Source organism: Pipistrellus hanaki (assembly GCF_964339955.1).
Source record: "Pipistrellus hanaki genome assembly, chromosome: 2".
Taxonomy (NCBI): domain Eukaryota; kingdom Metazoa; phylum Chordata; class Mammalia; order Chiroptera; family Vespertilionidae; genus Pipistrellus; species Pipistrellus hanaki.
In genome coordinates, this window is record NC_140504.1 from 141,266,257 (window position 1) to 141,282,740 (window position 16,484).

At 37.0% G+C, this 16,484-nt stretch overlaps 2 protein-coding genes across 7 annotated transcripts in view; both read right to left on the bottom strand.

Moving 5' to 3' along the window:
- Positions 1 to 16,484, bottom strand: part of DNASE2B (deoxyribonuclease 2 beta) — a 684,289-nt gene that overhangs the window by 569,520 nt on the left and 98,285 nt on the right. The window lies entirely within an intron of this gene.
- The window catches only part of SPATA1 (spermatogenesis associated 1), a 38,516-nt gene that overhangs the window by 5,210 nt on the left and 16,822 nt on the right, over positions 1 to 16,484 (bottom strand). The window contains exons 3-7 of one of the 4 annotated variants that reach the window (XM_084874450.1): positions 14,659 to 14,691; positions 13,636 to 13,728; positions 8,199 to 8,377; positions 6,062 to 6,142; positions 2,567 to 2,649 (exon numbers count right to left, since the gene is read on the bottom strand). In XM_084874450.1, coding sequence (XP_084730576.1) covers positions 2,593 to 2,649; positions 6,062 to 6,142; positions 8,199 to 8,377; positions 13,636 to 13,728; positions 14,659 to 14,691 — 443 coding nt within the window. In that variant the 3' untranslated portion in view covers positions 2,567 to 2,592. Of the gene's footprint in view, positions 1 to 2,566; positions 2,650 to 6,061; positions 6,143 to 8,198; positions 8,378 to 13,635; positions 13,729 to 14,658; positions 14,755 to 16,484 lie in introns of those variants that run through there. The other 3 variants (XR_014794176.1, XR_014794178.1, XR_014794177.1) reach the window with 3 other exon arrangements.

Genomic DNA, 16,484 nt, shown 5'->3' on the forward strand with positions numbered 1-16,484 from the left:
CCACCACAATTTAGCCAGCAGGGGAGGGCAGTTGTGAGGGATCAGGCCAGCAGGAGAAGACAGTTGGGGGCGACTGGGCTGGCAGGTGTGGGCATTTAGGGGTGACTGAGCCAATAGGGGGGACCAGGCCTGCAGAGGAGGGCAGTTAGGGGCAATTGGGCCAGCAGTGGAACAGTTAGGCATTGATCAGGCTGGCAGGGGAGTGGTTAGGGGTGATCAGTCTGGCAGGCAGAAGCAGTTAGGGGCAGTCAGGCAGGCAGATAGGCAAGTGGTTGGGAACCAGCAGTCCTGGATTGTGAGAGGGATGTCCGATGAGGGGTTCCAGACTGGCGAGGGTGTAGGCTGGGCTGAGGGACACCCCCCCACAAGTGCACGAATTTCAGGCATGGGGCCTCTAGTATTAAATATTCCTCTATATAATAGATCAACTGAAGGACTTGTATACATGCATATAAGTACAACCAATGGACATAAAACTCTGGGGAGGGAGGGGATATGTGGGAGGGAGGGAGGGGGGCAAAAAAAATCAATAAAATATGAAAAAAAAAATAATAAAATAAATAAATAAATAAATAAATAAATATTCCTCTATAAGATGTTTTAATACTATAATTAAGAACACTTGCTTTCAGAATTTTATGCTAAAATCTCCCCCTAATATTAAAATATATGCTAACAAATAAATGCTAGTTTTTAAATATGTATAATTTGAAGTGGAAATGTTTACTTAGAAGAGATTTTTGTAAAGCTTAGTCTAATTTAGGCTAGTTTCCTTTATACTTGTTTATTTCAATAAATCTAAACTTAAATCCTGCAATTCATTCTCTTGTTTAGGTTCATTTAACTATTGGAAATAATTTTCCTGCTCCCTGACTCCAGATAGTACTCATGTCCTCTGAGGCTTATGAATTAAACTCAAACTTCCAGAGGGAAAAAGTATATATATGAATGATTAAAATACTAAAAAAATAATAAGATAATTTAGTAATATTTAAAATTAGACCTACCTATTATTTTCCAACTAAATTTTTAATGTGGCTATTTCTGATATTTTATAATAGGAAAACTTGCTGTGAACCTAATTCTACCCATTGTTATTTACAATTATTATTGTAAATTATTTACAATTATAATTATAATTTTAATGTTCTAATTATCAAAATTCCTCCATATGGACATCTATACTTTGTTTCTTGGTTAGTTTTCTTTTTATGGATAGATTTTCCTTTTTCTTTATCTGCATTTTAATTACCTAAAGACATTGTTTTCTCAAGTAGTTTCTTTGTCTAAAAAAGAAATATCTTTAAAAAATATTTTAAAATATTTTTTTCTAAAAAAGAAATATCTTTAAAAAATATTTTTATTGATTTTTAGAGTGTGTGGAAGGGAAAGGGAGAGATAGAAACATTGATGAGAGAGAAACATCATCAATCATCTGCCTCATGCATGCCCCCTACTGGGGATTAAGCTTGAAACCCTGTCGTGTGTCCTGATGGGATCAAATCAGCAACCTGTTGGTGTGTGGATCAACGCTTAACCACTAAACCACACCAACCAGGCTAAAAGAGAAATTTTGTGCAAAGAACCTTTCTAAATGTACAGAAGTCTCTATTATTTTTCTCAAGGCAATTGAGAACCCTATGTTGCACTTACTAGTATATTAGTTCCTAAAAATACTTAGATTTAAAGACTGCATCCTTGAACTCTGGACTTACAAATCCTGCATTTCCTGCACATTTTTCTCCTCTAAATGGAAATACATGATGATTAAGTTATCCGTTATTAGAATATTCCATTTCCTATTTACACAATTATTATGGCAGAGTAAGACTAACCATTTTCCGTATAATATGCTGAATTTCTAATATCTTTATATTTCTAAAACAAATTACTAAAATAATTTAAATTCTTAGACATTAGGCTCTGTCATAGCTCTGAATGCAAATTCAATATTCCTATTCTATTTTCAGATTGCTTTCAACTAAAATACAATGAATAAATTAAACAATATTGATTTATATGTAAATATATTCATATGTACTAAACTATGATTTTAAATTATATTTTACAGTCATATTAAATTTTAAAACTATTTAAAAATTATAAAATATAATATTTTCAAATAATATGCAATAGATTTGAAACCATCAAAAATAGCTAAATAGACACCATTTTACTTTTATACATCTAATATTTCCAAAAATCCTTTGTAATACTAAAGCCGTGGTTGGCAAACTGTGGATCACAGCCACATGTAGCTCTTTGGCCCCTTGTGTGTGGCTCTTCCACAAAATACCACGGCCTGGGCAAGTCTATTTTGAAGAAGTGGCGTTAGAAGAAGTTTAAGTTTAAAAAATTTGGCTCTCAAAAGAAATTTCAATCATTGTACTGTTGATATTTGGCTCTATTGACTAATGAGTTTGCCGACCACTGTACTAAAGGATTTGGTGAAAAACATAAACCTTATGATTTACATAAAACATTGCCAAGGAGGACAAAGTTTTAACAAATCTGACCAAATAAATATTTAATATTTTTGACAAATAAAAGTTTTAAATTAACATACCTAACAGCTGTAAAGATGTATCAATTTTATTCTGTGAGTTCAGCTTTCAGTATGCCTACATCTGAAATTGCTTGTCTTCTCATCTATAAAACAAATTATCTTTAAAAGGTGAATTTCATTTTACTCATCAAAAATTATATAATTGTCATTTAAATAAAGGTGTGGCTTTTTTTATAAGTTAACTTCAACACTTCCACTGGATTAATACATTAAATATATATAGATCTAAAGTCCTATTGAATAAGCATGCTTATTTACTGCTGGATAAACTATCAAATAATTTTATTTATTAGAATATAGTCATAATAAGATTAAACTGTTCTAAAAATTAGAGAGAAAAATATTTTTATCTTTTTTCAGAGCTTCAAAATCTGTTCTCAGGAAGAGGTAGTAAAAAACAAAAACATAATTACAAAAACAAAAACAAAAACATAAATCCCAGCCCTGAGAAACTGAACAGGTATTTAAGCAATACAATAGTGTTATTCTGTGGCAAGCACTCTTCTAAATGGATTAACTTCCTTGATTCTATCAAAAATTGAATCAAGGCAGATACTATTACTATCTGCATTTTTACAGCTGGGCAAATGGAGATGCCTAGAAGTTAAGTAACTCACTCCAGTTAGTGATGCAGCTAGGATTCAAACTTAAATCGTCTGGTGCCATTACCCTTACTCTTCTATGTATAGTCTGTGGACCAAGGCATTCACATCACCTGGAGCTTCTTAGGAATCCCAGGCTTCACCCCAGCTCTATCCAGATGGTCTCACACTAAACTTTGAGAAGCAGTGCTTATGCTATTCTAACTTGAATATGGTTGCAACAAACTCAGAGTAGGTTTTCTACCCCTTAATTGTAAATCTTTCAGGTAAATTATTCAGAAATCCTATATAATAAAGAGGGAATATGCAAATTGACCATCACTCCAACACACAAGATGGCCACCTCCATGTGGTCAAAGATGGCTGCCCCATGTGGACACAAGATGGCTGGCAGAGGAGGGCAGTTGGGGGTGACCAAGCCAGCAGGGGAAGGCAGCTAGGGTAGACCAGGCCTGCAGGTGAAGACAGTTAGGGGCAACCAGGCTGGCAAGGGAGGGCAGTTAGGGGTGACCAGGCTGGCAGGAGAGGGCAGTTGGGGCAACCAGACTAGCAGGAGAGGGAAGTTAGGGGTGACCAGGCCAGCAGGGGAGGGCAGTTGGGGTTGACCAGGCCTGCAGGGGAGAGCAATTAGGAACAATTGGGCTGGCAGGGGAGCAGTTAGGCATCAATCAGGCTGTCAGGGGAGTGGTAAGGGGCACTCAGGCAGGCAGGCAGGTGAGCAGTTCAAAGCCAGCAGTCCTGGATTGTGAGAGGGATCCCAGACTGGAGAGGGTGCAGGCTGGGCTGAGGGACACCCCCACCCCGTGCATGAATTTCATCGACTGGGCCTCTATTCAATAATAAATAATAATGATGTTTACTATATACCATTAAGCACTATGGTTAAACATAGAATTTTTTCTTCCCACAATCCGTAAACTCAAAATTTGGTTCTCTTTTTCCTCTTAGTCTTTCCTGATTTTTGTTCTAGTAATTCTAATATGAGTTAAAATCAAACATAAATGAGTGATATTGGGTTAATATATACAAAAAATGATATAATCTAATGGGTATGCTTCCCAAAAGAAAAGAGCCTTGAGACATGTGAATTAAGGCTCTGGAGGCATTTTTATTAGTTTTTCACTCACGCAACTATCCTTAAGTGTGAAAGTTTCCAAACTTTTTTTTTCTCCTTTTTTGAATACAGTTTTCATTAATTGAACAAATTGTGTGTGTGTGTATGTGTGTGTGTGTGTGTGTGTGTATGTACACATACTATATAAGAATGCTAAATATTCATATACTAGAGGCCCCTTGCAGGAAGATTCCTGCAATAGAGCTTCCTGCTGTGGTCTCCACAGCCCTGCTGGCTTCTCTCCCTTCTCCCTGCCCAGCCTGCTTCCCTTCCTTCTCCGCACCTTCGCTCCCTTCTGCAGCGCGTGGCTTCTTTCTACACTGTCTCAGTCTTCAGTCTGGCCTGGATATGCAAATTAACAGCCATCTTGGTTGGACTAATTTGCATACTAACCCTGATTGGCTGGTGGGCATGGCTTGTGGGTGTAGCAAAGGTACAGTCAATTTGCATGTTTCTCTTTTATTAGAGAGGATTGTTAAAAATGGCTCTTTGCCCTTTCCCTTTTCTGTGTTTTAAGTTTTAAGCTCCTCAATGCTGAGCCAAGAATTAGCCTTGAGATTGCTGGTAGTGAAAAGAATCTAGAACCATTTGCCAAATGTAGCTACTTAAATTAACACAAGTTAAATAAAATTTAAAATTCAATTCCCTAGTCACCCACAAGCTACAGTTCAAGTGCTCGATATCCTTCCAGGCTTAGTGACTATCATATCAGACACAGTAGGGTTGGAACATGTCCATCATTGCTAATTCTGGAAAGGGACCATTATTCTGTTATAAAGCAAATTTCTGATAAAGAGGTGAATTGAGAGCATTTATATAAGTATACAAATGAAAATAACCAGAGAGAGTGAGATAATTACCCATGAGAGGGGGAAAACATTAAATGGGAGCTCAGAAAGCTCACTGGTTTGTCAGACTTATTTATGAGTGACTCTATTATATGAAAACTATTTCTTTTAAAATATTTTACTGAGCCTTTGTATTAATGCACAGGGTCCTTTCCCTTTAATTCTTACTGGAACTTTACAAATTTTACTCTGACCTTGATATAATATGCATCTTTTCAGGATTTAGTTGTTATTCTTAAATTTTTTTTACATGTGCTCTTTGTTGTTAAGGTAACAATTGTAAAAGAGTCAAACTTTGCCTTAGCTAGTTTGGCTCAGGGATAGAACGCTGGCCTATAGACCAAAGGGTCCTGGGTTTGATTCTGGTCAAAGGCAGGGTCAAGGGCACCTACCTTGGTTGCAGTCTGGGTGTGAGCAGGAGGCAACCAATTAATGTGTTTCTCTCCCATGGATATTTTTCTCTGTCTTTTCCTCCCTTTTCCACTCTCTCTAAAAATAAATGGAAGAACATCCTTAGGTGAGGATTAAAATAATAATAATAATAATAATAATAATAATAATAATAATAAATTAATGAAAGAGTCAATCCTTACTATCCTTATGCTATTGACACCCAACTTTTTTTGTTTTTTGTTTGTTTTGGTTAATCCTCACCCGAGGGTATTTTTCCATAGATTTTTTAGAGGTAGTGGCAGGGAGCCCCGAGACAGAGATAGAGACACCTTGATTGGTTGTTTCCTGCATGCACCCCAACCAGAGCCAGGGATCAAGCTTGCAACCAAGGTACATGCTCTTGACCAGAATCAAACCCTTTAGTCTGCAGGCAATGAATGCTCTATCCACTGAGCCAAACTGGGTAGGGCAAAATCCAAAATTAAAACACCAAAATTGTTTCAAGATAAATGTTATAATCAGGAGAAATGCAAATTACCTTAGCTTCTATGATGTGCTTCATTTTCTCAATAACTAATTTTTTCTTAAGTTGGTCAATTTCATGCTGTACTTCAGTGATCTGGATTATAAGGGAATTCTGTATGAGGTATAGTAAGATATCTTTATTAAGGATAACACCTATGCATTTTTATTTTTAACTGCCTTGCTAACATAAACTACCATGTGATAACAAAAACCAAAGAAGCAAATCATAAAAATGACCTATTCCATAAAATAAACTTATTGCTTTGGATTAAGTTACTATTAATCTGTAGATTTCTTCAGTTTTAGGGACTGCTTTCTCTTTTGTTCTACTACCATCATTCATGTATTATAAAATAATAAATAAACAAACAAATAAATAAATAAATATTTATAAAATTTATTATTAAATTAGTACCACAAATACCAATGATTATTAATATGAAAGGAATATGCTGAGTTTAAGATATTAGCAAGGCTTTAGAGATTGGCATAATGCTTTGCTACCTGAATGAGATTAGAATTAATATATTTAATAATAAAATCATATATTTTATATAAGAAAAGTTATTTAATTCAAGAACACTTATTTAATGTAAGAAATATTTTTATTACTTTTGTTCAAAAAGTTTATGAGGTATAATGGTCAGCAAAGAAATTATTTAAAAATTCAAGCTGACTTTGTGAAAAAAATACCCTATATATTTAAGACAAAAAGTATCAGTTATGATAAAGAAAAGTATATGCTAATATGGATAAAGCATTACTTGAGACTATTTGGATTTTATATTTTAAATTTATCTAAAACACTACACTTTTACTTAGAGAAACACATTGGTGGTTGCCAGGCATGGAGGAGAAAGGAAATAGGAGAGGGACCAGGAGGTACAAATTTCTACTTATAAGATAAATAAGTTATGGGGATGTAATGTACAACATGTAATTATAATTAACAATACTGGGTTGTATATTTGAAAGCTGCTAAGAGAGTAGGCCTTAAAAGTTATAATTACAAGAAAAATGTAACTGTGTGATGATAGATGTAAACTAGACTTATTGTGATAATCTTTTCACAGTATATACATATATCAAACCATTGTGTTATATACCTCAAACTAATAGAATGTTATATGTCAATTATATCTTGATTAAACTGGGAAGATATAAATTAAGAAATTTAATATTTCATCAAGTCTAACTCCATACTCTTAATCATGGTATTAACATATAAAAAACATTTTTGGGCCCGACCGGCGTGGCTCAGTGATTGAGCAGCAACCTATGAAGCAGGAGGTCACAGTTTGATTCCTGGTCAGGGCACATGCCCGAGTTGTGGGCTCGACCCCAGTAGGGCACATGCAGGAGGCAGCCGATCAATGATTCTCTCATCATTGATGTTTCTATGATCTTTCTCCCTTTTTCTTCCTCTCTGAAATCAATAAAAATATATTTTAAAAAATAAACTTCATGTCTCTGGTTTTTCAGTATTCAAGATCATCTTCAGAAAAAATAAATTGACAAAAGGCAATATTATTTAATATTTTCTTTAGAAATACAATTTTAGATTCCATGAATATTATTAACCTCCCCACACATAAAAAAAGAAATGTATTAAATACAATTTTCCATACTATATTTCACCATGTGCTCATCTCCCATACAATAATAGAAAGTGGCCCTACCTTCAGGTACAGAGTTATTCATAATTGGCCTAAGTCAGCTCATAGCATTCCCTAGTAGGTATTATCAGTCCACAGTAGGTTTGTTATCTCCCACCAAGCTAAAGGGAAAGTTTTATATATCCCATTGTGTTTGGAAGAAGTTCTCTCTTGGTTTGGAGGTACATAGCCTTCCTTGCCATTGGCAATTCTATTACTACTATGGGAAAAAGCAGATTTGAAAGGAAACCAACACTCAAAAATAGTGAGGAAATACCAGAAGCACTTAGGCTCTTAAAGACATTATTAAGCTGCTTATTGTATCTCCTTAGCTCCCATTACATAAGATCATGAATTTTTTTATTGTTAACAAGTCAAGATTTGTTTTACTAGACTTATAGCCCAAATCATCTTAAATATAACAATACTAACAATTATAGAGCAAATATTTTGAATAGAACTTCTCTAATAGAATGTAAACACATTTAGTAGCACCTTAGAGTCTGTGGTGTTTGCCGTATTCTTTGGTTTCATATTGACCTCCCTGGCTTCAAGTTGCAGGAGCACTTTTTTATAATAGAGTTCTAAATCTTCTCGATGTTTTGTTAAAACTTCTTCCAATGATGCTGTGACTTCCTTTGTTTCAAAGTATTTTTCCTTCCAACTATCACAGGCTATAAATAAAGCAAAGGCTATACATAGTGTGAGTCTGACTAAAAGATTAAACTTTTAAAACTGGAAAGGACCCTATAGTTATTTAAACTCTTCTATTCCCTTCCACTTCCTCCCTGAGAAAATCAGAGCTAAGAGCAAAATGTTTATTAAATAACTAGAGGCCTAGTGCATGAAATTCATACATGGCAGGGGTGAGGGGGTAGGGTTCCCCTTAGCCCAGCCTGCACTCTCTCCAATCTGGGATCCCTCTCACAATCCTGGACCACTGGCTCCTAATTTCTAACCTGCCTGCCTACCTGGTCGTCCCTAAGTTTCCCCACTGCTAGCCTGTCATCCCTCACTGCCTCTACGTGCTGGCCTGGTTGCCCCCAACTGCCCCCACCCCACCACCCTTGTTGCTCCTAACTACCCCCTCCCACCAGCCTGGTTGCCCCTAACTGCCTGATTACCCCTCACTGCTTCAGTGAGCCGGCCTGTTCACCCTCAACTGCCCCCTCCCTGCCAGCCTTGTTGCTCCTAACTGCCCCCTCCCACCAGCCTGGTCACCCCTAACTGCCCCCCCTGCCAACCTGGTAGCCCCCAACTCCCCCCCTGGTTGGCCTAGTCACCCTCACTGCCCCCTCTCCCCCCGCTGCCACCCTACTTGTCCCCTAACAGCCCCCCATGCTGGTCTGGTTGCCCCCAAATGCACACCCCCACCAACCTGGTCCCCCCAACTGCCCCCCACTGGCCTGGTTGCCCTCAACTGCCCCCCCCCTCCGCTGGCCTTGTTACCCTCAACTGCCCCCCTTGCCAGCCTGGTTATCCTTCATGGCTCCCCCGCCAGCCTGGTCACCCCACACAGCCCACTTGTTCAGTTGTTTGGTCATCCCTTCGGCTGGCCCTGGGTGGCTAGGCAGCCACCATCCAAGGCTTGCTTTGACTTTGGCTGGCCCTGAGGGGTTGGGAGGCTGAGGGGACTGGGCACTGCCATCTTGTGGCTGTGGGTGCTGCCACCTTTGAGGGTGTGGCGGTCAATTAGCATATTCCCTTCTTATTGGCTGTGGGTGCCGCAATCTTTGAGGGCAGGGAAGTCAATTAGCCAATTCCTTCCTTATTGGCTGTGCATATCACCATCTTTGCGACTGCATGAGGGTCAATTAGCAGATTCCCTCTTTATTAGATAGGATAAAAGTAACTTATCTACAAATATAGTAAAATGATGATAAATCAAAAAACCATAACCAAGGTTTTCTTTAAGCTTACAATTATTTCTGGGAAATCTGTATTAAAAATACTATGTATAGCAAAATGCACATATTTTTTTATTTTCATTACTTTTATTTATAACTATGAAAGAAAGAGGCATAACACACTTTTATCATATTTTTTCCTTATTTTTTTCATCCCCCAAAATGATATATTTTGTGATCGGCTGATTCTGATTAATCTTTTATAGAAATTATCCCAACTATATCCCCAAAATTGTTTGGAGTAGAATTTCTCAACCTGAGATCTTTAATTAGAAATTTAACTCTGCCAGCTAGGGAATTGCTTTGGCACTGATGAGATTCTAAGTACAAATTTAACAGCAACACAAACTACATGCTAGCATACCAGATTATGTTCATGTTTGTCTTTTTAGATTAGCAAAGAAATGTAAACCTCATATTAAAAAATTCTATATGGTTATTTGATTAAAATTACATACTATATGGAAACTTAACTCAAAATTTAAATTTTTGCCCTATATCTAACTTATGCCTTGTGTAGTAGGCATTTCTTTGTAACTGGTTTCTCTGCTTCTATTCTTGTCCCAGGCTATTCCATAAGCCAGTTATTTTGATTTTTCTAAAATAGTTTAAAATCATGTGAATCCCTAGCTGAAAAAAATCCCCCAATGAATTCTCACCTAACTTAGAATGAAATCCAAACTCCTTGAATTGACCCATCTGTTCCTTGCTGAACTTTTGATGTTATCTCCCTGTAAATTTCTCCTAATTTTTTGTGCTCCAGCCACTGGCCTTATTTTAAGTCCTAAGACTGAAAGCTCATCCCTATCTCCAGACCTTCATTTAGTGTACCTTCTGTTTCTGCTCTTTTTCCCTATTTCTTTTCATACTTGCCACCTTAATAATTAATCTTATCGAATAAAAGAGTACTATGCAAATTGACCATACCCCCACTACATCCACAAGCCATGTCCAACAGCCATGCCCAACAGCCAATCAGAGCAAGTATGCAAATTAACCCCAACCGATATGGTTATGGCCACAGAGAGCAGAAGGGAGGCTTGGGTTTCTCTGGCAATGAAAGAAGCTAAGCTTTCCACATACCCTGGCAGGCCCAGGCCTCCACTCAAGGCTACAAAGTTTCAATTATAGAAGGTAAAAAATCCAAACAGAAACGGCAGCAGCCATGGAGCAAGCAGAAGGCTTGGCTCTGCTCCAGGCTACAAAGTTTCAATTGTAGAAGGTAAATAAATTCCTTCTACAATTGAAAGATACCAGGGCCTCCTCTTGGGTCCCCAAGGGACGTGGCTGGCCTGAAAATGACCACAGGCCCCTCGCCCAGGCCACCCCACACCCCAAGGGAACCCTCACCCTGATCTGGGACACCCTTCAGGGCAAAACAGCTGGCCCCCACCCATGTACCAGACCTCTATCCTATCTAATAAAAGACTAATATGCAGATTGACCATCACTCCAACACACAAGATGGCTGCCCCCATGTGGTCAAAGATACTTCCCCCATGTGGACACAAGATGGCCACTACAAGATGGCCAGCAGGGGAGGGTAGTTGGGAGGGACCAGGCCTACAAGGGAGGGTTGGGGACTATCAACCCTGCAGGGGAAGGCAGTTAGGGGTGACCAGGCCGGCAGAGGAGGCAAACAGGCTGGCAGGGGAGCAGTTAGACATCAATCAGGCTGGCATGGGAGTGTTTAGGGGGTGATCAGGCTGGCGGGCAAAGTGATCAGGGGCAATCATGAAAGCAGGCAGGCGAGCAGTTGGGAGCCAGCAGTCCTGGATTGAAAGAGGGATGTCCAAACGGGCAGTCGGACATACCTTGAAGGGCCCCAGATTGGAGAGGGTGCAGGCTGGGCTGAGGGACACCACCACCCCCTCCCCCTGTGCAAGAATTTCATGCACCGGGCCTCTAGTTTTAATAATATCTTCACAGAAATGCTGCTCTTGGAAACCCTAGCTAAACTATCTCTCCTGTCCCATCACTATTTATTTATTTATTTACTTACTTACTTATTTATTTACATTTTTATTTATTTCAGAGAGGAAGGGAAAGGGGGAGAGAGATAGAAACATCAATGATGAGAGAGAACCATTGATCGGTTGCCTCCTGCCTGCTCCCTACGGGGATCAAGCCTGCAACCCAGGCACTGATGAGAATCAAACCCGGGACCCTTTACTCTCCAGCTGAGCCAAACCATCTATGGCAGTGGTCAGCAAACTCATTAGTCATCAGAGCCAAATATCAAAAGTACAATAATTGAAATCTCTTTTGAGAGCCAGATTTTTTTTAAAAAATTAAACTTCTTCTAATGCCACTTCTTCAAAATAGACTCGCCCAGTATTTTGTGGAAGAGCCGCACTCAAAGGGCCAAAAAGCCACATGTGGCTTGCGAGCTGCAGTTTGCCAACCATGGATCTAGGGCAAACTAATTGACTTCTCAGTTCTATTCAACAGCTGATATTGTCTTACTTATTTCTTTATTGCCTGCTCCACACCCCTTTATTTTTAAAAATATATCTTTATTGATTTTTTACAGAGAGGAAGGGAGAGGGATAGAGAGTTAGAAACATCAATGAGAGAGAAACATCGATCAGCTGCCTCCTGCACACCCCCTACAGGAATGTGCCTGCAACCATGGTACATGCCCTTGACCAGAATGGAACCTGGGACCCTTCTGTCCACAAGCCGAGGCTCTATTCACTGAGCCAAACCAGCTAGGGCCCCCCAACTCCTTTAGAAGCAAGCTCCTTAAGGGAAGGGTCTCATTTAATGCTGTATCCTTAGCATTTAAAACAATGCTGGGAAGTGAAGCATATAGTAGGCTTAAAAAACATTTGATGGCTGATACATACCTTAAACTTGAAACATTCCTGTTGAAATAGAAAGTGATTGATGATTCTCATTTTATAAACAGAGAGTAAGGCACAAAGAGGAGAAATAACTTGCATACTTACGCAAAAGATTGATCTAGTATTAGAATCAATCTTTTGAGTTCTAGTCCATTGTTTGATTCTATCTAATAAAATTGCTCATTTAAAGTAAAACAAAGCTGAGTCAATAATTTTGCTGTAAATTGAGAATCCTAAAAACAGTTAATTCAATATAAACCTGTTACACTTATAATTCTCAAGTACAACCCAAAATGCAGGACTCTAAAATAATTTAACATATCTCAAACCATCATCCTATACTCTCTCCACCCTGGCTCATTTTTCCACTTCTACCAGTTCTAACAACTATTTCTATTGCAAGAAAACTACCTACTTCTCCTACCTAATTATCTCATTCATTCATTCATTCATTCATTCCCTTTAGCAAGGCAGACAGATACACATATCAGAAAACTAAGCATCTTGAGGAGACTAATGAAATAAAAAATTCTGAAATGATATTTAAATTGAGATTGAATGACTAGTAAGAAATAGCCAGTTTAACTGGGAAGAATGGAATAGAAGAAGGTAGGAGAAGCAGATGTGGATGGCAGAGGGGAAAACAAACATAAAAACTTATGTCTGAGAGTAAACACATTTTCAATTCTAGAACATCTTTTCCTGGAAGTGGTTCTTATCTCTTCCATCTAATTTAGGTGTTCTTATTCTGTAATCCTATGCATAGAGTTCTATAGTTCCTTTATCTTAGTATTCATCAGGATGTATCATTACTGCTTAACTTGATTATCATTTCCCGATCAGACTATAAGCTCTTTGAGGGCAGGGACAAAGTTGTTCATGCCTATTAGTATCTCCTCAACTCCTTTAACAGTAGCTAAATTCAGTGACTACTTACTACTTATTTAGTAAACAAATAGAAGAATGAGTAAATAAATGAATGTCACTTATGAAAAATACTTGAATTTTAATTTAAAAACACCCTACATAAAGAGTTGAACAATGATTTCATGTTTTCTGTATTAAATTATATCAAGTGTACAATTTAAACCATAAAAGTAAAATAGAAAGTATTAAGAAGCATAAATTCTGTAAAACTTACATTTTTTATAGTGATAAAAGATATGTAATTAACTTTACCATGATATTGCTTTGATATTAGTTCATTTCTTATTGTTTCCAGATATTTTCTTTCTTCCTTTACTTCTTTAATTTGTTTGGTAATCTTCTCTCCTAAAATATTATAACCCATATTCATTAATCTCTAAAAGCTAAAAAATAGTTAATTTCCTAAAATATAGTGTGTAAAATTTAAAAGTGCTTAAAGGATAAGAATAAATTTTACCCAAAATTTTATTTTTTTCCTGCAATATAGTATTTGCCCCTATGGAAAACAATGAGGAGTTATTTCACTAAGAGTGTTACATAAGGGGATTTACATATATGTGAAGAATACAGAATGTCCCATCTGCATTTACATATATGTGTAAAATCAGGTAAAGATCTAGTAGTTATATGTCTTGGTTTAATCCTTTTGGTAAATTTATCTTGGCTCCAAAGTTATTATACTTAAATCTTATATGAAAAATGTAAATTTTAGATTATATTTTTAAATAAAAAATCATTTAGTTATTAAACATATGCTCTAATTAACATAAAAATTATATATTTTAAAATAACTTTTTTTGGTAAAATATACATAATAAAATTACCGTTTTAACCATTTTTAGTGTACAGTTCAATGGCATTGAATACATTTACAATGTTACGCAGCCCCATCACCACCATCCATTTCTGGAACTTTAAAAAAAAAAAAAATATATATATATATATATATTGATTTTGTACAGAGAATAAGGGAGAGGGGTAGAGAGTTAGAAACATTAATGAGAGAGAAACATCAATCAGCTGCCTCCTGCACACCTCCCACTGGGGATGTGCCTGCAACAAAGGTACATTCCCTTAAACGGAATCAAATCTGGGACCTTTCAGTCCGCAGGCCAATGCTCTATCCACTGAGCCAAACCAGTTAGGGCCATTTCTGGAACTTTAAAAAAAAAATTCCAAACTGAAACTTGTTACTCATCATACAATAATTCCCCATTAACATTATTTAACTTTATCTCACAGAATCATCTATACTTATGGTGTCATCATACTTACTCTCAATCTGTAATAAAGAGATTTCAGTTATTCCTGGAAAGGAAGTGAAGGAAAATCAATAAGAGCTGGGAAGGTGATGTACTCTTTTTTACCTATCTGAAAGAAAACATGGAAATCAGTAAGATTTGGTGTGATGACACATTATTTTCCCCCCATCTGTAAGCATTTGATAATGTACAACAGCAATACATTTTTTTTTACTTACATGGTGATTTTCTTTTACTTATATGTATTTATACCTATAGATTTTTCTTGTGCTGCTGCTTCTCCATTCCACTATTACTTGGACCATTATACACAGTGACTCCAAATGTAAAATTTTAAAAATTTCATATTGTGCCCTAACTGGTTTGGTTCAGTAGATAGAGTGCTGGCCTTTGGACTGAAGGTTCCTAGGTTTGATTCCGGTCAAGGGCATGTACCTTTGTGGCAGGCACATCCCCAAGTGGAGGGAGGGGGGGAGGTGCAGGAGGCAGCTGATCAATGTTTCTCTCTCATTGATGTTTCTAACTCTCTATCCCTCTCCCTCTCTGTACAAAATCAATAATATATATATATATATATATATATATATATATATATATATATATATATGAAAAATGTGTTTAATTAAAAAAAAATCCATATTGCTTTCTAAACATGATTTCCTTCCAAGATGTCTAATCTTAGTTACTTCTTTAATATACCCTGGGTGGCCAGTTTATTATGATCTCTGAATGCCTAATAATCTGGCCACTGAGTGTGTGTGTGTGTGTGTGTGTGTGTGTGTGTGTATTAGAGTGCATGAATTTGTGCATGGGTGGGGTCCAGCCAGCCTAGCTGGGGGAGGGGACATGGGTGGCTGGCTGGCCTGACTGCTGGTTGAACTCCTGAACGAGGGAACAATTTGCATATTAGCCTTTTATTATATAGGATATACACTGAGTAGCCAGATTATGCATTCAGAGATCATAATAATCTAGCCACTCAGTGTGTGTGTGTGTGTATATATATATATATTTTTTTTTCTAAGATGGTTAGTGATTTTTTTTTCATTTTGAATCAGTTTTGATCATCTATATCTGCTTAAAAATTGGACAGTCTATCACATTTTCAAAGTTTAGCATACATTTTGTTTTCATATATTTTCTCTGCTGTATTCATATCACCTTTATCTTTTCTGATTTTTGTGTTTCTGCCCATTTTTTAAATACATTTTTATTTATGTTAGAGAGGAAGGGAGAGGGAGAGAGATATAGAAACAACAATGATGAGAATCATTGATTGGCTGCCTCCTGCACACCCCACACTAGGAATTGAGCCTACAACATGGGGATGTGACCTGACCAAGAATTGAACCGTGATCTCCTGGTGCATAATCAATGCTCAACTACTGAGCTACACTGGCTGGGGTCGGCCATTTTTTATAAACTACTTCAAGCCTTTCCAATGATGTTTTTTCTCCCACTGCCATTTTATAGATCTTGAATTGTTTCAATTCTGCTAGTTTTTTTTTTTTTTTTTTTACTTCTGTAAATTATTAGGTACTACTTAATCTTTATTAAGCCATTACTACTATTTTTTTATTATTCTTTTTCAAATTTATGTTATTTTATTTTATTAACTTATAAAAGTTAGGTTTTCACAGGATAAAGGTAACTGCCTAAATTAGAATCTCTCCACGCATCCTCCCAACTACTATAAAAAGGAAGCAAATAAAACCAACCATAATTTATGTCTATAGGTTAACTAGGACACAGAATCTTTTAATTTACACATGCTTTAATTTATGTGCAAGTAGGGAAATAAACACCCTAGACCTGTGGTCAGCAAACTGCGGTTTGAGA